Source organism: Rhinatrema bivittatum, chromosome 12 (assembly GCF_901001135.1).
Source record: "Rhinatrema bivittatum chromosome 12, aRhiBiv1.1, whole genome shotgun sequence".
In the NCBI taxonomy this organism is placed as follows: Eukaryota; Metazoa; Chordata; class Amphibia; order Gymnophiona; family Rhinatrematidae; genus Rhinatrema; species Rhinatrema bivittatum.
In genome coordinates, this window is record NC_042626.1 from 19,571,939 (window position 1) to 19,595,255 (window position 23,317).

General features: G+C 46.0%; 1 protein-coding gene across 1 annotated transcript; it reads left to right on the top strand.

Moving 5' to 3' along the window:
* The first annotated feature begins 5,461 nt into the window (after nucleotides 1-5,461).
* Nucleotides 5,462-22,775, top strand: SARS (seryl-tRNA synthetase). The gene is made up of 11 exons (XM_029572120.1): nucleotides 5,462-5,597; nucleotides 8,695-8,765; nucleotides 9,455-9,535; nucleotides 10,054-10,212; nucleotides 11,617-11,760; nucleotides 12,518-12,673; nucleotides 14,997-15,218; nucleotides 16,290-16,419; nucleotides 17,205-17,362; nucleotides 21,429-21,558; nucleotides 22,307-22,775. The coding sequence occupies exons 1-11, from the start codon at nucleotides 5,462-5,464 to the stop codon at nucleotides 22,456-22,458; spliced, it is 1,539 nt and encodes a 512-aa protein (XP_029427980.1). The 3' UTR covers nucleotides 22,459-22,775.
* The last annotated feature ends 542 nt before the right edge of the window (nucleotides 22,776-23,317 follow it).

A 23,317-nucleotide genomic window follows, 5' to 3' on the forward strand; every position in this document is an offset into this window, starting at 1 on the left:
GCCGAACGCACTGAGCAAAAAAAAAAAAAAAAAAAGAGTGAAAGTAGGGATAAACAAGCGAGCGAGCGGAGAAATTATTTGCCGAGGCTCTCGGTGGCCATTTTTGATTTGGGCAAAGCTTTTACAAAAGAAACTTTTTCTGATGTACACCAATAAACTGCCAATTGACCCAGTTTCTATCTATTGGAAAAAGCCTTTTGATTGTCACCAGTATTAGGGATATCATCTTGACACAGGTTCTTAAGTTTCGTACTTAGTAGTCAAAACAATTAATGATGATGATCCGATTTAGTGGATCAGGGAACATTCTTTGGATCAGGCTGACAAACCTCTCTGGGGATGGATAATTCTCTTTATTTAGGAAGACTTGTAATAATTTCAGAGAAACCATCTCTTATACTCCCACTGGTGTGCTGAGACCTGGTAATAAGTCCATGATACTCCATTAGTTGTAATTCCAAAACGAATCTTTTATTTTGCGGGAGAGAATATTTACCAAGTCCAAACCACAGGAAATTTCATAGTAAATGTATACAAGTCCATGCTATGAAATAGTTGTAGCACCAGTAAGATATTGCCTCACAAAGGCATATTTTCTGGGAGAAGCAGACATCTCTTCAGTTAGCTATAACTGGGGGGCAAGTCCCTTCTTCCATTAAGCTGACTGCAGTTTCAAATTTAGGAAGAAACTACATAAACTACAGCTTAGGGATTCAAAATATGAGGGGTCTCTAAATAATAACACCCCCCCCCCCCCCCAAACTATATGTCTACAGTTATTTGGTAACAGTTTGGGCCTCAGCATGTCTTAATCCAACCTGTTTGGCTCAGATTTCTTGGAAAACTCAGGAAGGTTACAATTAGATGAGGGGGTTTCAGCAAAGTTTTTGACTAAAGTAGCATGGTTGCTATGTTAGTTCATTATTTAAATACCCAGAAATAGAGATCAACAAAAATGTAATGGAATATGATAGAGTTTTATAAAAGTGTATGTGGTATGGAACGGGTTAATAGGGATGGTTATTTACATTATAAAATAGTACTTAGACTAGGGGGCACTCCTGGAAACTATCAGGCAGCAGACAAGATCAGTTTGAGAGATTTAAGAAAGTCTTCTTTAAGTCTACTCATTAAGCTCTGGAACTTGTTGCTAGAAAATGTAGTTAAGGTTGGTAGTATAAGTGAGTTTTTAAAAAGATTTGAACACCTCTCCAGAGGACACAATACCTTGTACAATTCTACATTTTTTCACATTTCTGCTGTCTAAAAAATACAAATCATAATGCATTAAAGAGGGAATTTGTTTCATCCCACACTGATCTCCACAACATTTGCTAGCTACCCTTTAATTATGAAAAAACAATTTAGAAATATCCCAAAAGTAATTTAGAATAAAAAACAAAAGCCTTAATTGCATAAGTCTTGACACCCCTGAGTACTTGGCAGAAGTTCCTTTTGCAGCAATAACAGCCGTAAATGGTTTAAGCTAAGTGTCTTCCAACTTTGCATGGTGGAATGGTGCGATTTTAGCCCGTCCTTCTTGGCAGAAGAGGTCAAGTTTTTTTCAAGTTGACTGTGACTGCAGTCTTCAAGTCTTGCCACAGATTCTTTATTGGATTCAGGTCTGGGCCACTCAGGGACATCCATTTTCTTCTTGCCAAGTTACTCCATTTTGGCTTTTACTTTGTGTTTAGGATCAGTGTCATGCTGAAAGGTGAATCTTCTCCCCAGTGCCAGTTCTATGGCAGACTGGAACAGGTTTTCCTCCAGGATCTGCCTTGTTTTGCACCATCCATCTTTCCCTCAATCTTCACAAGCTACCCTGCTCCCCCCCTGAAGCAAAGCACCCCCACAACCTAATGTTGCCACCTCCTTCCTTTAGGGATTGTGTTAGCTGTGAAAAATATACAAGGATGTGAAGACTTTTACAAGGCATGGTTACCTTTATTTACTTTCCTAACAAAAAGGTTTGTTGTCCTTACAATATCTCTTTTCAGTTTTACCCACTGCTTTTCTACTTCCCCTAGCTTATCATATCCATTTAATAACTCCTTAAGATACTCCCCCCATCTTAATATTACCCTGCTAACCCCACAAATGTGGAGAGGGAAAGGAGTATCAGAATTAGGAGCTGGTTTTATGTTTCCTTGTTGGGTTGGCCTTCTAACCCAACTTAGTGTACTTGCGTTTAGAGGAAACTCCCTATCAGTGCACTCCCTATCTGAGAGGGTCTGCCTCATTTTTGGAAGAGAGACTTTATTGAATTTTTGGGGTGTCTGGTGTCTGGAGTGAAACCTTGAACCCTTATGGTGAAGGGTATTCCCTGGATCCAGAGGACAAGGACTGAAGATCTGTGAACCATCCTTCTACCCCATAAAAGGATCAAGTCCAGTGACAGCTTCTCCTCAGCCAGAGAGATTTTTGGAAATGAAGGTTTTCCCTTTTTGTTGTAAGGGGGCTTTTGATCCACCCCTCACTGGGAAACTGAGTTGATATAGCTGATTTCCTGTGTGCATCAAACTTTTCCTTCAGAGAAGTCACATCCAATTAGGAAGTTCAGGAAGAAGGTGGAAGACCAGGAGACCCTCAATAGGATTTCCACCCAAGGGATCAGGCCAAAGGATAGGTGGCCGAGATTTGTCATTTACACTCAGGTAGGACTTTCCAGGAATCAGGGGATTCCCCACAAGTTATACATCGAGAGGCCGATGCGATATTGTGCGCTCAGGCTAGCGCACAGGTTAGCCCGTGAATGGACGTGTCTTTTCGACCCGCTAGGCTAACTCCTGATGCAAAATGGGGATTAGAGCGTCCAAACACACTCATAGCTAATTCGCTCCCCCCGGACCTGCGACAAGAACCCTGCCCTCTGGTTTTCAAAAAGAAACTCAAAACATGGCTCTTTAGCCAGGCCTTTTCGGAGAGATAATCACTCACAGAGGTCCCCTGGTCCCTCCTAAGGATTACACTAATTTTCTCTGCACACCCTCTAGTCCTTTCACAGTTTCCCCATAATTATTGCGTCCACCATAAATGTATCTGAGGTAATATCATGTATAGCCCTTATGTTTTTTCACTTTATTTACTTTATTATAATTTATTTTGTATTATAATTTACGTTGTATTACATGTTCCTTTATTGGAAGTAATTTATGTATAGCCCTACGTTTGATTATACGATATTATAATGTTTTTGTATTACATGTTCCATGTACTCGCCCCAAGGCGACAGTTCAATTCCTATGTAAACCGGTGCGATATGTATCCTATACAGGAACATCGGTATATAAAAGTTAAAAATAAATAAATAAATAATAGCGCTTATCACATGTAAATGTCATGTAGTTGAGGCTATTAGCTATTGCCCCCCGATGCAAAAAAAATCACTGTGCGCCCGATGCGCGCGTTTTTACATGCAAGAATCGATGCCAGGCGTTAAATCTTTTTACACGCATCAAGGGCTAAAAAAAAAGCAGAAATTACTGCTTTCTGTGGTTCCTCTTACTTAGCATCATCCCGATACTAAGCAGGAAGCAGCATGAAAGAAAACTCTTTACAGTGGTCAGGTTAGGAAAACGGACACTCAATTTACCCGCGCACAGTCATATATCCTGGGCACCCAATGTCATGGATGTGCTAGGGATGCACAATTTATCCCTAGCGCGTCCTTTTTAACGCAGCAGCTCACTTGCCTTTTGCATCAGACACCCAGGAGAGGGGGATGTGTGCCCAGTTTGGCCGCACGTTTTTTTGCCCTTGATATTGCATTGGCCCATGAGAGAAGAAGTGATAAGCTCCATCCCAGGAACCTGTGAGACAGGACACAAAGGAAGTGAGTCTCATTGTAAGATACTCCCTTTAACACCAGTATCTTCTGATTGGACATTGATTTGAACTTCTAAAGGAATCAGTAAATTTTAATTTGAACACCAAGTGCAGTGTCTGTCCAGCCTGTTTGTCCCAGCACATCACATCTATAGAAACAGTGAGATACTCATGCACGTAAGGGAAAAGCACACTATCGCCTGGGCCAAGAAGGACTGCCTTCACCCCCACAGAAAGAACCCAGAGCTTGGGGACAGTGAAGAGGGAAAGGGTGTTGTGGAGACAGCCCCAGAGATGCATTTTCTATGTGTCCCTGGAACAGTATAAATCCATGAACAAAGGGGTTACTCGTAGTTATAGTCGGGCTCATCTTATTTAAGGAAGATGTGTAACCCCTTCTTAAGGTACAAGTTGGGTAAAGAGAGGGGACATAAAATTATTTGTAAGTTCTTTGGGGCAGGAAGCCTGGCTAGCTTTTACTTCTCCTCCCATCCCAAAGTGTAGGTCCTTCGGACTAGGGGTGGAAAGGAGTCCTCTCCGGTCACAGTACAGGATGTCTAGAGAGCTGTGATGGAGCTCCCTCATTTTGCTGTGAGTTGAGTGCCAAACAAACCACACTCAGACCATGTAAGCAGTGTCCAAAATAATGCTTTACTAATAGTTTCATTGAATGGCACAATTAAATATGGTAAATCACATACCACAGTCTGTGCATTTTATCTCAGAATTACATATCTTTTCTCCTCTATCTGTGTATTAGTCTTTGTTAGGCCAGGAATCCATCCACACTTTTGGATTAGATTGTGCAGTGGTCCCTCTAGGCTAGGCCCTCTTGGATGGTCAGGAAACCCCTCCCAATGGCAGAAAAATCTATCTTGGCACAAAGCTAATGTCTCAGTTTTCTCAGGGCTCTTTTTGGACACCAGATGGGTATCCTCCCTTAAATGTAGATCTTTTACTCACAGTTAGTAGACTATTTGTTTAGATATTTTATATACCATTGTTCCATGCAAAGATCACAATGGTTTACAATAATGACATTTAGAACAGAATGATGGATTACACAGTGAATATTCATAAACAGACCTTAACATCTATCAACGGAATTCTCAAATACATATTAATTAAAGATCAAGACATGAGAGGTGAAGTACAAAAGTAAAATAAATAAATTTCACATATCATTCTGTACATAGTACAATCTCTCATTAATTTATCATGCAGCAATTAGTATCTCTTATCCTTCTTGTTATTGTAGTTCTGTACAGTCTGATGTTTTAAATTACCTTATATGCATTTTAAATCTCTGTTATCATACGTAGATTAATCTTCTGGCACGGATCAATGTTGAATATGCGATTATTTACTTACAAGTAGTATAGTTAATTGAAAGTATTCATTAATTGAGAATACTTTTCAGGCATGACAATTTGTACAGGCCCAAGGCCACCGCCGGACACTCATTGCCAACCGCAAGATGGCCTCGGCTGACTCGTGCGCCTGCGCCATATCATCTGCCCTCAGCGGGGAGAGGGCGTCTGAAGTCAGTGCGCGTGCGCGGTGTTGAGTCTCTCTCTCTTTCCACCTTAGCGGCTTGCGTGCCTGCCTGCCGCCGGCTCGAGCGCAAGTCGCCGCCATGGTGCTGGATCTGGATCTCTTCCGCGCGGACAAGGGCGGCGACCCAGAGAAAGTGCGCGAGACGCAGGCCAAACGCTTCAAAGACGTGACACTGGTGGACCGGCTGGTGCGGGCGGACGGAGAGTGGCGGAAATGTGAGGCTGGGGCTGGCGAAAGGGGGGCGAGGTTATCGCGCCGGTGATCTGCCGGCATGGCCGGGAGGTCCGGCCGCTCTGACTGCGGATGATGTCCCGGTAGTAGGCAGAGTGCATGCACCGTGAGCAGCCGCGAGGTTTCCTACCGCAGAGAGAGAGCGCGCGCTCGGCCGTGTGTGTCCGTCCCTTCCTCCCTGGTTCTTTGTGTACCCCTCTCTTTTTCCCCGTCTCAGTCTGTGTTGCCCTCCCTCCCCACAACAGATGTCTGGAAAATGTCGGGTTTCTTATTGTCTTCACTTTAACTAAAAGACAAGACCGACTGTAAACACAAAAGCTGGTGAGATGCTTAAACTGAAAGAGAGCAGTGATTTTATTTTAAATGTGATAGTACCTTTAAAAGTGATGGAATATTGTAAGAGGATTACTGGATTTGAAGTGGCCAAGAAACAAGAAAACAAAAACAACTCGCGTCTTGGGCAGTAAACTTCTATTGACATTCTTAACCTATTCCATCATTTGTAAGAATCTGTCAGGTTAATGTTCCCTTAGATTTTTATTCCTAATTCTGATTTCAGAAAATCAAATTAAATGAAATTAGGCTGAGGTGTCAGATATTGCAAGGAAGTAAGAAAACAGTGACGGAATGAAACCAGAGGAGGGGTTTAGCACCTAAGAGGCTTTGTCAAATCCAGAATCGCTAACTTTCCAGGAGGCCTTTTCCAAACATTATTTGTATCCATTTCCCGTAGTAGAGTGCTTAGGCCATTGGGAGTTTTCCGAGGTTGTGATGTCAGCACACGGCTAAAGACCCAGAAATGAATGAGTTGCATCATCTGTCTCTGCGGCCGGCGACTGTTCCTGTAGTTCAGGCTTTGGCAGGATGCTGTCTGCCCTGCTGCAGGAGCTGCCCATTGGTTGCCTTGCTTAGGGCGGATTCATTGAGTCTGATGTAACTCCGTGGCAATCCACATAGAGGGTGATTCTGTGCTTCCGCAAAGCGTGCTCGACACAAGCCCAGCTCTTTAGTAAAGGAAGGATTTTCATTTGATTCCATCTCTTATAGAATATTTCAGTAATCGTTTCAGGTGTTTGATTATAAAAGTTGAAAATCACCTATAAGCAATTTGTTCAATGTTTTCCATATAGTAATTTGTGTTACTTTCACAACAGAATACAAGATAAATTACATAAGCACAAGTCCCAGTTACTCCCCCCCCCCCCCATTTGTTTAAATCTGTCTATTTTTTAGTTTTATGATTTGAAACTTTTAATTTGCTATTCTTTTATGCTTTTTAATGTAATTGTTTTCTTTTTACTGTCAATTGTTTTGTGCGTGTTCATTGTTAACTGCCTAGACCATTCTGTTAGGAGGTCTATAAACCTAATACATAAAGGGGTAGATTTTCAAAGGGGTACGTGCGTAAGATATGCACGCACCCCCCCCTGTGCGCGCCAAGCCTATTTTGCATAGGCTCGGTGGCGCGTGTAAGACCTGGGGCTTGTATGGAGGGGCGTTTCAGGGGTGTGTCGGGAGTGATGCGGCGTTTCGGGGGCGTGGTTCCAGCCCGGGGGCGTGACAGTGGCCCCTGGACCAGCCCCCAGACCGGAACATGGAGCGCGGCAGCCGGCCCGGCGCGCGCAAAGTTACGCCTGCTTCGAGCAGGTGTAACTTTCGTGATAGAGGTAGGGGGAGGTTTAGATAGGGCCGGGGGGTGGGTTAGGGAGGGGAAGGTGGGGGGAGGGCGAAGGAAAGTTCCCTCCGAGGCCGCTCTGATTTCGGAGCGGCCTCGGAGGGAACGGAGGCAGGCTGCGCGGCTCGGCGCGTGCAGGCTGCAGATTTTGGGCAGCCTTGCGCGCTCCGACCCCAGATTTTAATGGATACACGCGGCTACGCACATATCTATTGAAATCCCGTGTACTCTTTTTCGCGCCTGGTGCGCAGATTTATAAAATCTGCCCCAAAATGTAAATGAGATTTAAGGACTTAAATATGCGTATCTTAGAAGGGAGGGGAGGGAAACGATAGTGACGTTCAGATACCTAAAAAATATAAATAACGTAAAAAGCTTTTTTCAGCTCCAAGGGGGCAAATTCAGGAGTAACAAATATTTCTTTGAGTAAAGTGTGGTAGATGCGTGGAATGGCCTTCTGGGAGAGATAATAGAAACAAAAACAGTAGCAGGTATTTAACAAATTATTTTTCCTTGTCACTTTTTAATTCCTTTTTCTGTTTTTATTTGTTTTAATTATTTTTAGCACATTTTTCTGTTTTTGTTTTATTTTTTAATTTTTACTCTTTATAGCATATTTCAGTCAGGACTGAAAGTAGTATAGCAATTCAATCCCTCCTTCTGGCTAACTTGGGGTAAGAAAACCGCCGTATCCTGAGCATAGTCAAATCTGAGGGGAAGGCCAAACATGGCCCTTGCACCTTAACCTATGGAAAATGTTTTCATTCTGATACCCATTTCATTAGGGTCAAGATTGAAAAGCATTCCAAAGCGTGTATAAGCCACTGCTTATCCCTGGATCTATTTGAGATCCTGCCAGATACTTGTGACCTGGATTGGCCACTGTCTGAGACTGGATGCTAGGCTTGATGGACCTATGGTCTGATCTAGTATGGCTTTACTTATATTCTTAAAGACAAAAAAACAAGATTTAAAAAATTTAAACATGAGGACAAATCATTTCCAGAGTCTACATGGCTGCTAGTAGTGGTTTATGGATGCTGCTTTCACCACAACACTTTCTCAGATATATTATAAATGTACTAACTCCTTTAGTTTAATGGTGTGTGTTTAGACATGGCGTAGTCTATCCCATTTGTAGTATAAAGGAATCTTATGGTATGTGTGAGAGAGTTAATGCAAGTTATGCATGTTCCCATTCATTCTGATTAACTTGATTTCTCCTCCCCCCCCCCCCCCCCCCAGCAAGATCCTAGAAATGGCGTGCAAGTGTCACACTGCATTCACACTATAAAGCAAAGTCTGCTCCGGTAATGGGGTTCAGGGCCCTCTCGGCACTGAAGGTTTAAGGCACCGCACCAAACTGGTTCTGTCTTATACACACACTCTCTCTTATTTGGTTTTAGGCAGATTTCAGGCAGACAATCTGAACAAACTGAAGAATCTATGCAGCAAAACAATAGGGGAAAAAATGAAGGTAAGAGTGAGACGGAAGCATCAGAAGGTTGGGTTGAGTTCTGTGTTTAGTATCTTGTGAAGTCTGCATTTATGCTGTGGCGTTTTGAGAATGGAAGACTAGCTTGCTTGTGTCATGAACCTTGGGGGCAGGGCCGAGAAGAGGCTTTTCATAGAAGTGATGCAGTGAGGACCAGGTCAGACCGCAGCCTCACTTCCTAGGGGTTGGAGAGAGGTTTTTGAAAGGGTGCAGGCGCACACATGAGTTTTTTTTATTTTGCTTTCACGAGTCAGGATTCCTCAGCTCGCTCACTGATCTGGTTGGATGGCATGCAACAAAATTCATGTCCGAGAAAGTGACCTATGGAGTCCTGAAAGCTCACTTACTAGATATATTCTTTTCTTGGCACAATGAAGGGTAAATGAAAACAAAGATAATTTTATACAAAAATCTTATTCTGAGCTTATATCCATATGGTTTTAATTTTTGCAAATTTGGGCCTGTCATTCACCTAACTGCTGCCTTGCAGCAATACCTCTTTTAATTGTTTCATCTCTCTTTGCTGAGGATAGGAGCTATTTCGTCTTAAACTCAAGAATGTCATTGACTTTATAATATAGTGGTTAATTTTTCAAGAGCCACCGAGTGGCAGAGATAGCCGGCTAATTCTAACCTGATGAACGTTGATTAATTGAGTTGTTGTATTGCAGAAAAAAGAACCCGTGGGGGATGATGACACCGTCCCAGAAGCTGCACAAAACCTTGAGGCGCTCACCACAGAAATTCTCACTGTGAGTAGCGATGGGCAGAAGAAATGGGGCACCACTGCTCTAAAAAATGCAGCCAGGGCTATGGTGTGAAAAGAGCTGGAGGTTTTAAATGTATGTGGGCAGGGAAACTAGGGCTTTGTAATAATCCGTTTGTGATTTTGTAACGTCGAAGAGCTGTTTCTTGTCTTCTGGTTATGTCTGCCGTATGATTGTGTTTCTCGCATGGCTCGAGCTTTCTTCTCTCCATTACTTGACATTTCTGGCCCCTTTTCTAGTTTGGGTTCTGGTCGTGGGCAAGGTGAAGGTCTCTGTTTTGTTGTGGTGCAACAGTGTTCGCCTGTTCACGCTTTCCTCCTGCGGGCAGTCCCGAGACACAACTGGCAGGCGTTCACCTGGTCCTGCATGAGCACTGGGTTGCAAGCATTTGCCTGGTCTCTCGTGAGCACCGGCGGTGGAGTTTGGGAGGCGGGTTGGGTTTAATCCGTGCGGTAGGTGGAGTTTGATGCTTTCACGCGACGAGTTATTTCTTGCTGTCCCAGGCTCTGACGGTGACGCAGATTAAGAGAGTCCGTGTTCTGATTGATGAAGCCATCTTGAAATGTGACGCTGAGCGAGTGAAGCTGGAAGCAGAGCGCTTTGAAAACCTTCGTGAAATTGGAAACCTCCTCCATCCTTCTGTGCCCATCAGCAATGATGAGGTAAGAGCTGCAAAGTCTCAGGCCTGATGAGCGATCTCGGTTCACTTCTAGCCCCGCTTGGGCAGGCCTCTGAATGAAGGTTTTAGTATAACTTATCAACATTGCTTGCCAAATACCTATTCTCTTAAGAGCACTTAGAGTAGCGATTGTAAGCACTTACTCTGAAAAACGTCACTCTCTGCTCGATGCAGAATGCTGGCAAAACGCTGCTCAGCCACTAAGAAATACTTGTAAAACTTTTCTAATAAATGTTACAAAACAGCTGATAAAAAGAATAACATCCAACAATTAAAAACTCATAAAAATTATTAAAAATTGTCCAAATATCAATAAAATATTTCAAAACAGCAGACACATCACATAATACCCAATAATTAAAATGGCAGTCAGTCAAGAAAAATAAATGTAAAAAGCCTCCTTTACTTACCCTCTCCAGCAACTCTCCTACTCCTTTCCTTTGCAGGCCAATAGCACTCACCAGAAGCAGCAGTGGCTGCTGAAGCTCTGTCCTCACAGTCCTCTTCCTTAGGGCCCACAACTAGTCACAACCAGTCTCTCTCTCACACACACCAGTCACCTCCCTGACCAGTCTCTCTCTCTCATACAGACACCAGTCACCTCCCTGACCAGTCTCTGTCTCACACACACACACACACACACACAAACACACCCTAAACGTCTCCTGTGCCAAATCGTACGTCTGTTCCTCCATATGGTCGGGAGTCATCCTCTGTATGTAGACAAGGCACCACTGGAAAAGAACAGGACGTGCACCATTTATCACGAATTGAGGCAGTATCGGAAGAAACACAGAGAGCACAACAGCTCTGAACCTTTCAAGGTCACTGAAATGTGGCAAAACTGCTTGTTACAATAAGATGCTATCAGAATTCCTGAAACAATTTGAATCTCATGGCCGACCCAGTTCTACACGAGAGTTAGTTCTTGGTCACTTCCAAAGAACTGGCGTATGTCAGGCTATTGCCCTTTCAAAACTTGGTAAGGATCTCCTGCTGGCAGTTAGCTGTAGATCAGTTGCACTACGTTTTGCCTTATATGAGGTCCCTGAGCACCTTATTCTCATCTCCAGAAGTAGAGGAAATAACTTGCTGCAGTTTGCACAGCCTTCCTTTCTCTCCCTTTGGGAGTAGCTACACAGGAACTGATAGGTATTTTGTCTGGCAGTTATATGGGTTCCCTGTCAAGTGTGCATGAAACCCTTATAAAGAAAAAACTTCACTAATTATCTGATACACAGAGTGTCCCATTTTGTTTTGGTTTTTTGTGGCCTCCCCTGAACCGCTCTCATTAGAGAACAAACATTGGGGGCTCTTGGTAGCATTTCATTGCTGGTTTGGGGTACATTTCTCTCTCTTTCCCCCTGTCCCTTCTGTACATACACAGGACAATGATAATAAAGTGGAGAAGACCTGGGCAGACTGCACGACGCAGAAGAAGTACTCCCATGTGGACCTGGTTGTGATGGTGGACGGCTATGAAGGCGAGAAGGGGGCCATTGTAGCTGGAAGCAGGGGTTACTTCCTTAAGGTGAGAGAAATCCAGAGGCGCTAAACCTTCCTCCAGGGAATACATGATCGTGGGCAGACGAGATGAGAACAGTTGTGGTTTTCAGTGCATGGACTTTGGCGTCTGGACTATTTGAGCTTTGGCTTTTATGAACATACAGGGAAGAAAGTGTTCCCCTGTTAAGCCCACAGCAGTAAGGAGAAGGTGACTCTCTCTTAAATTAGGTTGCACGTTTTATCTCAGTAAAAGCCCAAAACATTATACAAACACTGCACATTTAAGTGCCTTTGGATTTCTAAATCAACTGGATGAGCCTTCATTCAGACTTCCTGCCCACCCCTCCGTTTTATATCCCCTCCCCACTCACTTATCGTAGTCATCGCAATGACAGACTCCCAGCTGGTAGCCGTCGGCAGGGCTCCTTCTGGAACCCTGCAGTTGTGGGTCTCTAGGTGTCACTTTTTTGCGTGCTGACTGGGCTGTCTCTGCAGTATCCCTGATCACCCGGGAGGTAAACCTCTGCCTTCCATATGACAGCGCATGCATTAACACTGAGCCACTGGGACCGGTCCAGAGAGCGCGTAGCCTACGATTTTCTCTTTGTACTTGAGCTGTATGAAGACCTGGGAACGGGGGAGCGGTGGTGTTGCTACACAGTTATGGTTCTGTAATGTGGCTTATTGGGTTTAGAACTAAGGCAGAGAGGTAGCAGGAGCCGGGGTTAGATCTTGTAGCTTTGTGCTTCGATCACTCAGGAACGGTTGCTCTTCTTTTGTAGGGTCCCCTGGTCTTCTTGGAGCAGGCTCTGATCCAGTATGCACTACAGACCCTGAGTGGAAAAGGTTATACCCCCATTTATACCCCGTTCTTCATGAGGAAAGAGGTCATGCAGGAGGTGGCACAACTCAGCCAGTTTGATGAGGAGCTTTATAAGGTAAGACATGAAAAAGGGGCAAGGACAGTTTGGTTTGGAGAAACTGTTTACCCAGCAGAGTGTGGGGGTTTTTTTTTTTTTTTCCTTTGTATTGTTTTACCTGCAGAATAAGAGTATAAATCCTTTTGAAAATTACCCCATAAGGGGGGGGGAGGGGGTAACTGTATAACATCTAAACTAGGCAGCAAAAGCTTCCATAAATTAGACTTCTGTGCATAAGCCCGCTTTGAAAATCCACTTAAAATTGCCCTGCACTCACACCTGCTGTTAATTGCACAGAACAGTTTTGGGAGAAGTTTCCGTGCACATTTTTGAAAATCCAAAAGTATGTGCATTTAAATCCGCCCCCCAGGAGCCCTTTACTCAGTCCAGGTAAACGTATGTGCAAACAAACACCATGCACGAAATAATAATCAGGCGGGCAGTTTTGTAAAAGCCCCTTTCCTGAACATTCCCAGATCAGCCCAGTCAAGTGGGTTTTGCATCCCTACCAGCAGATGGAGGCAGAGAACAAAACCGAGGCACTGCTACATAACCGAGAGTGCCACCTGCAGTCCCTCAGGATTTCTCTGACTCCAGCAGGTGGCAGAGGTGCAAACCTGCACTCCTGACTGATTCTGGAGTTTTGGAGATTGGATCTTCTCCCCGAGGTGCTAGGTTCCAAGGTGGGCCATCCCTTGGGTTTAGCCGGGCGAATGGGTTTGGATACTCCAGGCTGTTGTGAGCCGCTACCTCTGGGGTCCCTGATAGCCAGGGGACTGGCTCCCTCTTCGCACGCCAAAGTCCCCTCCTGTTCGCTACTGGCTTTCTCAAGGAAGTATCCCTTTTTGCTGGTTTGTCATTTAAGTTGTTGGGGGGGGGGGGGGGGGGGGGAATAAATAAATAAATGTGCAGCAAGTTTGGAGCCAGGAAAATCGGCCTGTGGTGCAGTGCCAGGGCGGGCGACCTCTGGCGCTGCCGGGATCAGTAAGGGAGTGGGAGTTGAAAGGGCCGGTGGAGGCTTCTGGTTTTTCCCTGGTGGGGGGGGAGTTATCAGTGCTGCATGTTTCTTTCCCGTGCAGGATGCGGACTACCTCACGGTGGTGCGCGTGGGAGTGGACCTCATGGCGGAGAAGCCGCGCATGGAGGCCTGCAGGCTTTGGTCAGCCTGAATATATTCCCTCTCTCTCTCTCTCTCTCTCTCTCTGCACAGGTTGTGCTTCAGGGGGGGAGGGAGCCTTGGCTAAAGGCTTCAAAGGCCAGGAGGGCCTCTCGCTTCGGAGGGGCCAAGGTGGGGGTCTCCGTTGCTTCAGCTCCCACAGGGTTTCGGGCACTCTGCCTGACCGGGAATCTGGGGATCTCTCTCTCTCTCTCTTCCCCCCCCCCCCTAATGGGGCAGGAGCTGGAAGAGGGAGTGGATTCAGACTCTGGTATTCCTGATTCCAAGGAGAGAGACCTTGGCTGGCTTCAGCGGGTGGTTCTGGGCATGTTGGCAAGTTGACCCCAGGAATCTGGATGACTTGGACAAGCTGCAGGAGGAAGCTTATCTGCTTACATTACATTTACATTTATTGGATTGATGGATCGCCTAACACACAAGTGGTCTAGGCGATTAACAATAATTACACGCATAAGTAAAGCATAAGTACAAATAATTAAAAAAAACAAACCCAATAATATAAAATCATCAGAAGTTTCTGAGGTTCAAGGTTTTGGGACAACACTTCCAGTTTCGGGCTCCTCCCTTCGGGTTGGCCACGGCTCCCCCAAATCTTCACAAAGGTGGTGGCGGCGGCAGGCTTGAGACGAGAAGGGATTCTGGTCCATCCCTATCTGGACGATTGGCTTATCTGCTCGAAGACGGAGGAAGAGTGCGGGCGATCCGTGCAGCGAGTGATAAGATCATTATCGGGCAGTAATGTTGGTGGGCCTGTTATTCAAACGAGAGATAGCCGGATAAGTAGTACTTATCTGGCTAACTTTGACAGAGAAAAAATGGGTGGGCAATGGGTGGATTGGGGTGGCAGTACTTAGCTGGATAAGTTAACTGGCTAAGTCTTGACCTGCTATTGAGCACATCTAGACTTAGCCGGATAAGTGTTATCTGGCTAAGTATCGTACTGTGCACAGATAGATATTCAGCGGCATAGCTGTGCCGCTGAATATCCTTGTAACTTAGCTGGTACCCGTTGAATATCTACCCTGGTATGTTTTGTCCATAAAGCGCTGCGCAAATAGAAGTTCATTAACCGAAGCTTTTCTGCTAACCCATAGAAATGCTTCTCACCTGAACGTGCAGTTTGTGGAGACCTGTCGCCCACTCTCTTTCCTCGCTGTCTTCCAGGTAATCGGCAAGGGCAGTGAGAAATCTGACGACAGTTCCTTTGATGAGAAGTACCTGATTGCCACGTCGGAACAACCTATCGCAGCACTGCACCGGGATGAGTGGCTGAAGCCCGAGGACCTGCCCATTCGATACGCCGGGCTCTCTACCTGCTTCCGGCAAGAGGTTGGCTCGCATGGCCGCGATACCAGAGGCATCTTCCGCGTCCACCAGTTTGAGAAGGTAACTGGAGACCGGGAGAGGGATGACAGCCAACGAAGCGGAGGCTAAGAGGAGGCTGCAGAATGAGTGTGGAGAGTGGAAGGGCAGTCTGGCCTCCTTGGTGACTGATCAGTAGCTCCCAAAGGTGCTGCCGCTGTACGTAGAACCATGAAAGGCTGCTTCTGTAGCGATGGTCTACCTCCGTCTGTCAGAGGAACCATAAGCCTTCGTGAGAGATTCAGATCGGACATAGGCAGGAGGTGGCGGATGAAAGTCAGCTGCATCGTGTTGTCACCTTTGACAAACAAAGTTAGTGCAGGGAAAATTACAAAAGGGAGAGGATCTCACAAGGCTATGAGAAACAGGGAAGGGAAAGGAAGCAGGTATGAGGCTATGGAAAATGCCAGCAAGTCAAGGAGAAATATCGGGAAGGTTCTGAGCACAAATGCTCATGGTTTAGGTAATGAAATTCCAGATTTGCTATCCCTGACGGTCGAGGCAGACCTAGATACGGTTGCCGTCACAAAGATTATGGTTCGGTGCGTCTCGCACCTGGGAGATGGCCTTACTGGGCTAGTCAGAGAAGGGTAGGGAAGGGAGTAGCAGTAGCATGATATGTAAAAATAAAGAAATCGAATAAAATCATTATTATATAAAGAACTAAAATGTGGGTCATCTTGCAAAAGGAAGGGGTAGGACTTACATTTACACATGAGTGAGCCTTACTTAAGATCTCAAGGTTAAATGTTTTCTGCCTTGGATGGGCAAGCAAAAAGGTTTATGTTTATTTTTTTTAAACACTGTTCCATTTTTATAATTACACAGGCACATCTGAAGAAAGAGATCCATGTGATCTCAGCAGCTTACTTATTGTAATATATATATATATTTTTTTATCGATATCTCCCGTACCGATAGTGTACTAGAATCTGCTCTGTGCTTGCATATGGCGATTTGCTGTCTTCCTGAGGTGTGCAACATTATGAAGTAGCGCTGCACGTCCACGCTGCGTTTTTGGTAGCGCTGATTGACTGTGTTAAGCATTGGACTCTGGGCTGTTCTGAGGTGAATTGTTTCTCATTTTCTCTATAGATTGAGCAGTTCATCTTTGCCTCGCCTCATGACAACAAATCCTGGGAGATGTTTGAGGAAATGATTGGGACAGCAGAAGAGTTCTACCAGTCGCTGGAAATCCCGTATCGCATTGTGAACATCGTCTCAGGTGGGAAGCGCAGCTGGTACGGCGCTGCCTCCGGGGTGTGGCGTTCCCCTGCAGTGTGCCTGGGGGCAAATCAATTCTCAGAAGTTTTATATGGTTAAACCCGTGTCTTGCCTGCATAAAATGAGGCTTTTGAAAATTGTCCAGCCTTAGCACAAGTACTGTACCTGTAGGAGAAGGGGGGGTTCAGTCAGGGGATTTAAAGTAGGCACAGAGACTTGAGTTTCCATGTGTACTTTTCTCTGTGGGTCCGTGTCTGTGTGCGATATGTTTTACAGTTTCATAATACTGCAGAAATCTTGTTTGTCTTTTTTATGCTTTTTTTTTTTTTTTAAAGCCAAAATGTTCCCCTCTTTTGTTGAAAAATAACTCTTAATTAGGGAGTCCCATCAGTGAGAGCCTCGAAGCTTCTCTTCATCAGGGAAAGCAGACTTGCAACCTGTAATTGGTGTTCTCTGATGACAGCAGTGCAAGGAACCAAACGAGCCAGCTGCCTGTCAGTGGGGGAATCTTCTCTACCAAGGGTTTGCTTGGCTATACATTAAAAATGAGGAGTGTGTCCAGTAGCATGTGGAAAACCACTGAACACGCTCAAAAGTTTTAGAAAGCTCTGTGGAAGATGTCCTCCATACTGGCATACGGTAATACAGGGTTGCTCGTTTCACCTCTGCTATCAGATCACCAGTTACAGGTAAGGGCTACACTCGCTTTGTTGCAGATGGAGTAAGCACTAGTTAGTTTGTCCCTCTGGTTGTACACCGGGCAAACGTTCTTACATCTTATTGCAGGGTCCCTGAACCATGCTGCCAGTAAGAAACTGGACTTGGAGGCCTGGTTCCCAGGTTCCGCTGCTTTCCGTGAGCTGGTTTCCTGCTCCAACTGCACAGACTACCAGGCCCGGCGGCTTCGGATCCGCTATGGCCAGACCAAGAAGATGATGGATAAAGTAGGTAGCGTTTCACTGAGCTTTCGCGAGCCCTTTTCAGAGAGAGACACCCTGTTTTTTCATTGAAAAACGTGCAGTGCCCATTGAGTTAAGCATCTGTGGACTGCTTCGGGTTGCATTTCACCTGGGTTAAGGGATGCAGCCATATTGTGATGTCTAACATTCCCTGACAGACTGCCTTGTAAAGGAATTATTACTGTTAATGAGTGAAAAGGGGCATTCCAAAAAAAAGATATGGGGGTAGATATTCAGCTGACTGTTTACAGGTAAAGCTATGCAGACACATTTGTCTGGGTAACTTTATCCAGATATTCAGCCCGAATCCATGCTGAATGGATATCTGGTCAGAAGTTATGCAGACAAGGTTGTCCAGATAACTTTAGGACAGCCATTTATCTAGACAAGATAATTTTGCTCTGGACAGTTTAGAATATCGACACTGTCTAGACCACATGAAACTGTGCCTTGGAAATGTCCCATTTGCTGCCTCTCTTGTGTAGGTAAACTTTGTGCTGGCAACTTTTTTTGTTATTTAGATACATACCCAAAACAAATCGACCAGACTGATTAATCAAGAACAGATCATATAATCCCTAAATGTTATAGGGAGACTGACATTAGCTTATGATGATGATTATTAATCGTTAACCAAAAATGTACATAAATCCAATGCAGTGTCAGACTATTGGTCCATTGAGCCCAGCATTCCTGTATCCAATGGTTGTCAGTCTGGGTCATTTCGAAGTAGCCAGCAAAAGCTATATGATAGTCATCATTTGCATAAGAATTCTTGAGGTGCTGACTCTATATCCATTTTTTTATGAGCTGTCATTTTTTGTCCAGTGTAAGAGGAGTATCTGCTGGCTGTGACTTTTGTGATTTGCAGGAGTATGGTTTGACCCGCACTTTGGTTCTTTACTGTCTCAAAACTCATGAACAGAAATGCTTTTGGGTCCTTTTTAATGAGGCACCAATCTGTAGCATATAAATAGCATCATATCTTTCCATAAAACACGGGGGAGAATCCTTCTGTATCACTGTCCATCAGTTTGGATCTTCCTAATGACTGTTTAGATGAAAGCCTTGCTAAAGTGAGCATAGTATTTATTTTATTTATTATTTTTATATACCGACATTCGATCTGAGATATCACATCGGTTTATATTCAGGTACTGTAGGTATTTCCCTATCCCCAGAGGGCTTACAATCTAACAGGTCGATACTGTAACGTGCGGTTGAAGATTTCCCGACTGTAACGTGCTGGGAGCGCACAATTCGGACGCGTAAGGCGATCCAGCGATACAGTCTCCAGTTTCACGCGTCCTTAGCGCTTCTTAAAACAGACGCATAACCCTTTCCGCACGCAGCATGTATATGATATGTAAATGAACGAATTAGCTGTATAATGAAGGAATTAGCTATTCCCCTCCGATACTGTGACGCACGCTCAGATTATCTCCTTTGTAACCTGCTATTTTGCCGCGTCCTTAACCTGTTAGTTTACCGCCTACCCTCTACGTGGTGTTAGTGTGGTGTTCGAAAATTAAAACGGGAATAAAGTGTAAAAAATGGGGGTAAAACCAAAGGGAGTAAAGTGTAAAAAACATTGCAGCGTAAGTTGTTTTATATATATATGTATAAATACCTGTCACTTTCCGAATCCCCCAGGCGTGCGGTCATCCAGGCGGCGGCGGCGGGAGCGGGTGGGCGCGCGTTGGATCCAGGCGGCGGTGGGAGCCGGCGGGCGGGTGGGCGCGTGTTCGATCCAGGCCGCGGCCGGGTGGGCGTGCATTCATCCAGGCAGAGGGAGCCGGCGGCGAAAGCGGCCTCCGGCTTCCTCTGCCTGGATGAATGCACGGCCCCCACCGGCAGCGAATGAATGCCCGTGCGATTTCGGCGCTCAAGGCCCCGTCCGGTCTCCGGTGCAGCCCCAGTCCTGTCCCCTCCTCCCGAAGCAAAAAAAAAAACCAACCCGAAAAAGTAGCAAGGCTCGGGCCTGCTACGGTAGACCCTTCTCCTCTCCTCCCAATTTCGGCGCTCAAGGCGGCCGGGTGGGCGTGCATTCATCCAGGCAGAGGGAGCCGGCGGTGAAAGCGGCCTCCGGCTCCCTCTGCCTGGATGAATGCACGGCCCCCGCCGGCAGTGAATGAATGCCCGTGCGATTTCGGCGCTCGACAGTCACATGCCGTGACGTCAAGCGTCGTGACGTCACGCGGGAGCGTGAAGGAAAGAAGGACTTAGACTGATTTGGGTGATTCTCCGGCAGCTTATGAATCTTGTTCTCTCCCAGGGATTTGATAAGCTGTTCAAGGTCCTCGCTAAAAAGCAACTTACTCTTGATTTGAAGTGTGCCCAACTGTGACTTGGAGGAAGAATCCATAGACCAATTGCGCAGCCAGAGGAGACGTCTGGACGACACTGCTGAGACCATAGCTCTGGCCTGCACGCAGAGTAAATCATAGAAGGCATCCGCCCCATACGCCACAGCTCCCTCCAGCTGTTCTGCCTGCTCCGCCTCTGCAGATGGTCCTGGGTGCTGAGCAATTGTTGAACCCACCTAAGGCTTGCCCGCTGCATGAGACTGCTGCAGATTGTCGCCCGGACTCCTAAGACCAAGACTTCAAAGATGCACTTGAGATAAAGTTCGAGTTTGCGGTCTTGGACATCTTTCAATGCCATGGCTCCCACCAGCGGGATAGTGGTGTGCTTGGTGACAGCAGAGACGGAAGAATCCACTTTAGGAAGTTTAAGCATCTCTAGGCATTCATCAGGGAGGGGATACAGCTTGTCCATTGCCCTACCCTCGTCCAGCCTTGGGAGGCTCCCATTCCCGAAGGAGCAGCAGCTTGTGCATAGGATGGAACGGGAACATACGTGGAGGAGCCTTAAGTCCCGCCAGGACCGGGTACACGTTAGCTGGCATAGAAGCTGTAACCGAATCTTCAGGTGGCACTTCAATACCCAGCTCCTGCAAAATGAAGGGAATGAGTGGTTCCAGCTCTTCCTTTGAAACAAACGGAGCACTCGGGGGGTCCTGGCAGCAGCAAATCAGGATCTTGGTCAGGGTCAGGTACTGTGGATGGCTGAGAGGGGATCTGGGGGGGGAAGACCCCCCAGCACCACCGTGACCCTGATGGATCCCTGCCCATCTGGCACTGCAGGAGGCTGTGGAGTGGGCATCAGAAGGATCTTTGCAGGGGGGGGACGGACACCTGAAGGGGGTCCTCCTCTTCCTGTAGGCTTGCCAGATAAGATTTGTGCATTAAAAGCAAAAGGTCAGCAGAAAAATACAGCCTAGACTTCCCAGGGGAGGGAGGGTCAGGGATCTCCTCTGGAAGACACACAGGACTTAAATCGGGGGGGGGGGGGGGGGGTGGAAGAAATATGCAAATCCGGCTCCCCTCCCTCCTGCAGCCCCGATTCAGAAGTGGAACAGACTCCCAAAATGGCCACCGTTCATACGTAGCAGAAAACTTCACTTGATTGATACTAATGCCTGCCTGTGCTTACCACCTCTATAACCAATCTTTGTTTGAGTTATAATTATGAATGTCACTTTGTAAACCGTTGTGATCTATACATGGGATGGTATATAGAAAATATCTAAAATGTACCTGTATCAGGCATGTGCAGCATGAACACACCTTTTTTCTGCTATGTGGCCAGCATGCAATTCCCCCAGCTTGCTTTATTTAGGGCATAATACTATGCAGCATCCAGAATTTTTTTTATGTTGGTATACACAAGACAAAAATACATGAATTTCTATACTTGCAATAAATGTTTTACAAACTTTCTCCTAAAATGCATTTTTATTTGACTTGCATTGCTTCAGACAGCATCTTGCTGTAGGTTTGTGTGCATTTAGTGACTCTGCAGAAGTGAGACGATGAGAGAGGGTTAAAACTCAGCTGGGTTTTTAACTTGTGCTCTGGGTATTCACTGTAATGTCCTTGAAAATGATACTGTGATTGCAGCAGGGTGAAGCTATGGTCAGTGGGGTGTGACCTGTAGGACAGGCTGGGGCAAGGGCCATGTTCATGCTTTGTTTTCTGCCATTTTGTAGGTGGACTTTGTGCACATGCTAAATGCAACCATGTGTGCCACCACAAGAACAATTTGTGCCATCCTGGAGAATTACCAGACCGAGGAAGGTATTGTTGTGCCCAGGAAACTGAAAGACTTCATGCCCCCAGGTACGGCACCTCCAATTTTTCCTCCCCTATCGGCCATCTCTTATTAATAAAGCGCTTGATAAGCCACATTTTCTTGCAGCAGTCTGTGCACTTACAAATATTCTGACTTGCCGAATTGAACGTTGTAAGTTAATAATTTATCTCTGCGGGCCGAGTCTTCTGCACCTTATTCCATCTTTGCTGTCCAGGAGCTTGCCCGTTTAGCTGTCTCCCGTATAGCGATCCAGCTTTACCCACAACCTCTCGGTTGTATCCCTATTGAACATGTCCTCTCCCAGCTGTGCTCCAGCCCCGCCCCCTCGCAATACCAGCCATGGGATATCTGCAGTGGTGCAGAGTGTGAACACCGCAGGAAGCAGTAGCACATGGGGAAGCCTGGGATGAAAGGGTAGGGGCTTCCTGTCCATGCCAGGCAGCAGGTTGACATTGGATAATGCCCCCCGTGTATGTAACTAAGTTCAGAGATTTGCCTTCCTGGGTTGTAAAGGAACATTCATCCCTTTGGTTAATGGGGGGCCATATTTTACCTTTTCAGGAACAAGACTTAATGTGGGGAGAGGGAAGAAACAACTAAGGGGTTCAAAGCTGAACTGTATTGCTCTTTTTGTGCACATTTGCCCTAGGACATTCGTTAACTGTTGTAGCTTTGAACCAAAACCTGTTTTGGAGGTGTCCGGTTTTTGAGTTGCAGTCCCTGGCCTAGAGGGTGGTCCGCACCGGTGAATACAGCACCTTGTTTCTTTTTCAGGGCTGAAAGAAATGATCAAGTTTGTGAAACCTGCCCCCATCGACCAGGAGCAATCGAAGAAACAGAAGAAGCAACATGAAGGAAGCAAGAAGAAAGCAAACGCTGGGGGACTGGAGAACCAGATGCAGAACATGGAAGTGAATGACGCCTAACTGTTCCTTGTGGAAAACCCCTTCTCTTCCCTCACTTAATCTGCTTATGGCTGGGCATCCTTATCAAGTTGTGTTTGTAGGTGACGCATGGAATTCTCTTGAGTCCAAGCCTTCACAGGCTGAAATATAAATTTGGAGGGAACAAGCCACTGACGCAAGAGTACCGCTCTTGAACGAAGCACTCTGGTTTATGAGATGGGGGAGGGGTGGGTAACACCAGGTCATGGGGGCACACTTCATGGATAATCTAGGCCTGGACATGTGATTTTAAGGTGGTGACTGAGGGACTGCTGTATAATAAAGCAAAGCTAGCTGACCTAGCTGTGTGGTATTCTTGGTAACAACATAAGGGGAGTTTTAAACTTTATTTTTTATGTTCTAGTGTCATACTCCGAAAGGGCCTCTGAGGGAGCTTTCCTTCTGCCCACCTTCCCCTATAACACCCATTTTATAAGTTGCGCCTGCCTCTGGGCAGGTGGAGGTTGCGCGTGTGCCAGCCCACACTAGGCCCGCGATCCTGGACACAGGGGCAAATAGCTGCTGCCCCTGGACTGTCCATGGCCTGCTCCTTTTTTCAAGCCCCCGGACTTTTCATGTGAGAGAGCGTGCAAATTAGATTTGGGTCGGGGGGAGTTGGCTTCGCTGCTGGCGATGTTACTAACATTATCCTCACCAGTAGCACGCCCAATAACACCACCTTTCACGGTGGTGCTATTCGGTGCGAAAGCTGGCATACCACTGCTGCCAAAAATCGCACCGCTGTGGTGCGAAGGCTGTGGGTTTTCCCAGGCCCGCTCCCTCGCAGGATTCATCATTCTGCAAAGAAAGTTGAATCCAGGCCTAAGTTATTTACATTGCC